The following is a 7094-nucleotide window of genomic DNA, read 5'->3' on the forward strand; positions in this document are numbered from 1 at the left end:
AAAATGTATTGTACGATGTTTCCAATCAAACTCTGATTTCAATTCTCGATAAACAAGCCCCTCCGAAGAAAAAATGCAACCTAAGGATTTTATCTTTATTTCTGTGACTTGTATTCTCTTGAACATATATATCTTTGAAATTAACAGAGCTATTTTCTCGAATGTATCTACGGAGGGCCCGGTTATTATGAAGTTGAGAAGGCCCGGTTTGCGATCGCAACCTAGCATCCCTGCCAGTCCGCCACTGGTATTCTGCGAACATTGTGAATACAATGACGGACTCTGGGACTTTAAAAGCGAAAGTAACCTTCAAAAACAAAAAAAAAACCACAAAAATCGATGTATCCATAAATCTCTATATTAACAAGTCGACCTACACTTTGATAACCGAATTAGCTATCCAGCAACGAAATATACGATTAACTAAACAATTACAATAATAATAGTCATAATGGCTACGCGCTGTTAGCGAAAAGATGAAAAGGGTCAGTCGAATTTTTTGACTATCAAAGAGCACAGGTGGGTCATAAAAACTGTCGATTGTAATTCCAGTGTTTTGACGTTTCTTTATACATCGACTCTCCCACGGTCTAGGGTTAATTTTGTCCTTTTTCACCTCTGCAAACAGCCAAACATCGACCATGCAGCAATGTGAAGGCGCTCAGAGGGCTCGCCGAATATAACTGATCTGAGGCAACACAAAAATACAAAAGGTCCTGAAAACTAACTCAGGGTCTGCGAGAGTTTAATCACTGTTTTGCAAGATACAAAGACGAACAGATTACCTCAAAAAATAAAGTCGCTTTACTAACAAGAAATTAAGAAGATCGCATTAAGCAACAAGTTACTTGCCGTCTTTCCTTAGCGTCAAGACCGATAATAATTACGTTTATAATTTAAGTTAAAGAAGAAATAATGATCACATGTTAAAATAACAACGTTTCGATACAAAAATAAATAAGCCTAGCATAAAACGATTTTAGTGACTATGTAGTTGAAAGTATGCGTTTAAAGGCACAAAAGATTAAAATATAAGGAACGTTTTTTAACTACTAACAGCATACAGGCTGACAAGATACAACAAGACTGGATCAAATAATCGATAACCTAACTTATCAATTGTTAAAGCAGCTTTTTTAACAACATGCAAGTAGACACTCGTTAACTGGGATATCCATGCATAATAGCTAGATTGTCACACACAACACCTCATCCAAAAGGCTGACGAAGAAACTGTAATGCTTAAAATCCTTGTTTGCCTAAATCTATGATACAAAAAGACTTTCTGTTTTGGTAGAACACATTTAAAGATAAAAGTTGGGTAAATATTAAAGATGAAACACTGTATATTGGCACTAAAAAGACCATGTTAACCCCGGGGTTGTATCTGGGGCAACTTCATGTGAAGACTGTCTATGAGAAAATCAAAGAAGTACTACAACAGCCATCAGTAAGACAATATCTCAATATTGAGCTTTCAATATCTCAATATCAACTCCTTTTCTAATGGATAGATATGACAAATCCAATTTAAGGTATATACGCATATAGTAACACAGTATATGATAGAATATAAATTAATAACACTGCTAGATGAGAAGCTGCATCTACCAAAAAAGGATTTTATCTACTCAGGTAGGCAAAATACAAGCAGCATCTTTCGGCCCTCTACACATTTTCATAAAATGCATCAGGACTTGTTGAGTGTGTGTCTTTACCTAAGTAATACTGTCAGTCATTAGCAAATGTTAGTTTCAAGAAATTTCATAAAATCTTTTAAAGTAATCAGATCTATTTGCGTTTTTCTAAAAAAGCTAATTTAGTTTGAACCCTCTAAGTTTCTCAGAAGTGAATCCAGAGACATAATGCTGTATGCTCTGTTTGAGTTTTCAACAGAAGAAGCAATGTGAAGCTGCAAATCGACCTAGAAAGAAAAAAATAATTGAAACAATGGTGAAAGAAACACAAGCAAATAGAAATGTTTATTCAAGTTTGGCTAGCATTATAATTTGCGTAATTATTGATGATACCAAGTATTGCAATGTATCTTGATCAATACAATGTTTACACAGGCTCAAATCTTTCTGACCTAATTGATCATGCAGGTATAAGAATACCAAAAACAATGTACACCAAGTGTTATTTTGATTTCAACAACTAGGTGAACATAAAAAAATAGCTGTATTGACACAACTGGAAATTAAAAACTGCTACTAATTCTTCATATGAAACCAAAAAGGGAAACACAAGCATCTCTGTGACCTACCCACAACGCCCCCAAGGAAGGCACTACTTTATGTACCTTAATCTTATTAACTCTCATTGTGCACAAAATAAACTTCTGGCTATAATGACTGTCATGATGATGATAATGTTCTATTATCCTGGCTCCTTTCCAACTCCTACAGGGTGTAGTAAAATTTTGACAGCTACAAGGGAAAGGGCTAGCCAGGGGGGTCAGGAACCATGACTTTTGTTAAATGTCAGGAAAAAAACAGGCAACTGACAAAGACAAATGAATTTAAACTGAGAAACAATATAAACTGTAATATCACATGGCAAACAAAACAAAATACACTCTTTTTTATAAGGACCAGTAAATTTAAGTTCAGGCTGACTGCTCTTAATTTTTTCGAAAATCTGAGGCTGGATTGTTTTTAATTTGTTCTTAAATTAAGATTGTGTAAGCAGTGCTATTGCTAGCTTTTTCGCTCTAAGGAGTTGTTCAGGCCTCATTTGCCAACAAAGTGAGTGAGACAGCCTTAATTTGCTGACAAATTTGAATATTCACAGAAAAAGCACCTACGCTAAAAATCCTCGATTTTGAGAAAAAACGTTGTTCAAAATTGCATTTTGCAGAAGCTCAGCCTCAGCTTGTTCTTAATTTGTTCTTAACTTTTGACCAGTTTTTAGGCTCATGGTCTTATAAAAAAAGAGTGTATGATATGCACATGCTTCTAAAAATTTCTAAATGAATGTTTGAAGGTGGGAAGGAGCAAAAAAGAGGAAACATAGCAAGCATACTAAAGTATTTTAAATACATGTTTATCATTCCAGCTCCAATAACAAGAGATCTTCATCTTCAGTTAAGAGGTAGGTAAATACATGTTCTAGCATATATGAATAAATATAAAATATCACTATTGATGAATACTAAGTCATTTTAACTATTGACCTCTTTTATGGATGTATTATAGCAAAAATCTGCCAAGCTTACTGAAGTATCCATAAATAGGCACTGAGTGTCTTACAATGATTTTGAATAAAGCTTTGAAACCATTTTACAACTTACCAAACCAATCATTTATGCAAAAAAGCCAAACACTGTTACTTATAGGCTAAATACAATATTATGTTGATGTAATGAATTCTGGATCTTTTTAACATTAGACATCCATTAGTAATTAGACTTGCTCCTGTTGACTATGCACACCAAAAATTGCTAATATTGGATACATGTAAGCATTGCCTTCATCTTTAGTTAAATTGTTGTTGTTACAAGTTGGTGTTAACTAGCTCTTTATTAACTATTATTGTGTAAACGAACATTGAATAAAGTGAATAAAGAAATTAAAAAAAGTATGACAGGGGATAATCCACAGTCTGCTGAATGGTCCAGGGAACTTTGGAAACTTTAACATAAATCATTAGACCTAGGCAGACAAATTTTATCCTGGTTTACATATTTTACTTTGAGCACTTCACTTAAAACTTTTGAGCTTGGGAGAGACGGATAAATCATTTCTCAGACATCTGTCTAGTTATCAAAGCCGCCTTACTGAAAGCTATTGGGTGTCTATAATTTTTCCCAAAGCTTTTCAAAGAACAAAGTGAAGAGTCACTCCGAAGTTATTGTTTATCAGAAAGCAATCTTCCCCCACCCTTACAGAGTGCGAATTTCTCTTGTCTAGGGCGTTAACACCAACATGGTAGATGAAATCTGTGCAAAACAGCCTTTGGGCTTTCATGCTTGAGCACGTGTTCAATTATTAACAAAGAACGGCGATTGAAATTTAGGTCAATAACCCTATTATTATCAAATCAATTGACCAAAACGACGCAGGTTTTAAGGTATAATAAATTCAACGCGAGGTTCAGAAATTCTAGGCCCCTCTGAAGGTGTACCTACAAGGGCAAACCACGGGGGGTTAATTCTCAACCAATAAACAATACAACTCGCCAAAGAATGAAAACGCCTCAAACAAATACTATATGATAAAATATCGAGGCATATGTCAAACAATATGGCCTAAACACGAGGGGAGAAATGCCACAAATGAACTTGTGTAACATTTTTAAGCATGTTGGTTTTAACAGCTCCTGAAAGTGGCACATAGTTGAAATTCCGTGGTCAAGCGAAAGAAATTGACCATTTTTTTTTCATTAAGCAAAAAGAAAATGGCAAGAACAACAAATTTGTCAACTTTCCAGCATCTTCTCTTGGATATTCATATTCTTGACGCGAATTAGAATAATGCAGCTGATATCGGCTGCTTCTGAGATTAGGCACCAAAACACAGTTTTAAGATAAAAGCAGACTAACAGACTAGGAAAGTAAATAAAAAAACTTGCTGCAGGTCTATTAACTTGCTTTTGTACAAAGCGTATTGAAAACAAAACAAAACAATATTGTTGTTGTCTGCAAAATAAACACAATCCAAGTACGCAATGAGTATTTCAGGCAAACTAAATTCAATAAATCCAGGTAACAATACAAATTTCCAAAATAATTTAATCTGCTAGTAGACTGAAGTGCCTTGTGTATCTTGAAAAGTTTTACTACGTCAAACGCAAAACGCCGTACACGCCCACTTCATTGGGGCAAGAACGCTCACCTAAAAAATTGAACGAGGCGAATCTTTCTAGACCTGATTTTAAGAAAAAGTTCGTGTAAAGTTGCGGGTTATATAAATTTGCCCTGTCTTTCAAAATATTAATACCAGTCATTAGACTAACAAGATCCTGCACCCTGATAAAGTTAAACGGACGTCTTTTCTTCCAGTCCTCTTGCTAAGGAAAATGGGCGGGTCTACAAATCGCAGAATTCTAAACGGACACAACTCTTTTTCATTTTTTATCATACACTGCAATCACCATTCGATATCAAATTTCATACCAAGCAATCTTACTTTCAAACATGAAAAGTAAATAAAAACAGAAAAGTTGATGTCTTTTTAAGCAAAGTTAATTCAATGACCACAAAACATTATCTTGGAGCAACCAAAAAGGGCCTTGTGATATTTATCCTCAATTTAGAAGCTGTAATCCTTGAACGTAAAAAGGAATCAACTACTCAAATATTTTATATCAGTGGATTTAACAAGCTTTTGTAACAGGCTAGAAATAATCTCGCATTTACAACAACGTGGATGGATAATGTGTAATAAAGGGATTCACCAACCTTAGTCTGTAGCAAAATCAAGTTCTTTATTGTGCCTCAGCTTCTGCCTTCTCGCTTTCAGAAGCCTCTCCGTTTACTTGGGCAGTCTCTTCGGTTTTTTCCCCAGGTTTTGATTCCTCTACCTTTCCTTCGCCGTCTTCAGCTGCCTCGGGTTTTGCTTCACCCTCAGCGGGAGCAGGTTCCTCGCTCTTGTCTGCATCTGCCTTGCCCTCTTCAGGCTTTTCCTCTTCGCTTGAATTCTCTTCCTTCTTCACTTCCTTGGCCTTCTTTTTCCCAGTTTTAAAGCTGAACCGTCTTCTGATGTGAGTATGTTCTGGCTTGTCACCTAGCACCATTTCATTCCAGTCAACCCAAAACTCGCTCTTCAGCCTCTCGACGTAATCAGCTAAGTTACAGAATTCCTCTTTCACCATTTTAAACTGCGGTGATTCTAAGCCAGAATATACTATATTAGCCAACAAACCAAAAGCAGTGGCATCTAAAGTTGTAGCTTCTGCTCCCATCATGTAAGGTTTTTCGCCAAGATAATCTGAGAGAGCCCGTAGATCCTGTTCTGCAATCTTGTAAATCTCCTCTTTGGAGTGTCGGCCTATCCCTTGATGATCAAGGGTCGACCGTGCCTTACGCTGGTTCATCTTGAAGGTGACAGCGAACCCAATACCTTTTTGGTGGGTAGATACTACCTTTTTGAATTCATTAAATTCATCTACCCATCGTGAATACATTAGAGTGAAATAAGACTGCTCCTCTAACATAACTTTCAGGGCTCTCGACTGTGCCTTCTCAGATTTGCTCAAGTTCTTATCCATGTCAATCTCAAAAGTCTTGTTCAAATAGTCAATAATAAAACTTGAATCTGAGATCCTCTCACCCTTGTATTCGATCCATGGCATTTTCCCCTTCTTCCCAACTTTTAAAGAGTGAACATTCTCGTATGGAATTTTATTCATCCTTAGGAATGTTTCCAGTTTAAGGCAGAAAGGCGAAAGGCTTGGAACACTAGCTACAGGAGGGAACTGGTGCAGTATGACTTTCGGTGGACCCTCCTCTTTTTTCTCTTCCTGTACCTCAACTTTTTCTGCAGTTTTCTCTTCTACCACAACCCCTTCAGCGCCATCTTTTTCAACTACAGGAGGCTCTTCATCTTTAGCAGGCTCAGCACCGCCATTCTCTTTCACCTCTACTTGGACGGCCTCGGCAGGTTTGGCTTCTTCTTGGCCATGTGAGTCTCCGGATTCAACTGTTTTAACAACAGTCACTTCAGTCACTGTGCCGTCTGCGGATGTCGTAACCGTTTTTGTTTCGGTAACCTCTACAGTTTCAGTAACAGTTTGAACGGTTTCTACTTCAGCCATCCTAAAACTTTTTAGTACAAGCCTGTGATTTTGTGGATACGATCTCAAATCAAACACCCTAACTACGCAACTTTCTCTGAAGTGCGAACAACGCCCTATAATTCAACGTTACGCAGCTTGTTCCACTTGCTATAATTTATGCATATTCATGCAATCAAAATTAAACTAGCCAATCAACGCATAGCACTTTTGTTCGGATCCTAACACTTATTGTTCCTTACGAAAAATACAATTGTTTAGAAGCCAATTCATGCGACATGCTATTATCTAACTAACCAATTAAAAGTGGTCTAGAAGATAATTAGGCGGGAAAAGATTCGAGGACATTGATTGTTTTG

The 7094-nt window shown here is 36.6% G+C and overlaps 1 protein-coding gene across 1 annotated transcript; it reads right to left on the reverse strand.

Annotated features, from left to right (window-relative positions):
- Positions 1-336: 336 nt before the first annotated feature.
- LOC135695900 (failed axon connections homolog) lies at positions 337-6859 on the reverse strand. The gene is made up of 2 exons (XM_065215112.2): positions 5402-6859; positions 337-1924 (listed from the first exon to the last, which is right to left on the reverse strand). Exon 1 carries the CDS (start codon positions 6754-6756, stop codon positions 5428-5430), a length of 1329 nt encoding a protein of 442 aa, XP_065071184.1. The 5' UTR covers positions 6757-6859; the 3' UTR covers positions 337-1924; positions 5402-5427.
- Between the last annotated feature and the right edge of the window lie 235 nt (positions 6860-7094).

This window comes from Rhopilema esculentum, chromosome 14 (assembly GCF_057945365.1).
Source record: "Rhopilema esculentum isolate cy_ngs chromosome 14, ASM5794536v1, whole genome shotgun sequence".
Classification (NCBI taxonomy): Eukaryota; Metazoa; Cnidaria; class Scyphozoa; order Rhizostomeae; family Rhizostomatidae; genus Rhopilema; species Rhopilema esculentum.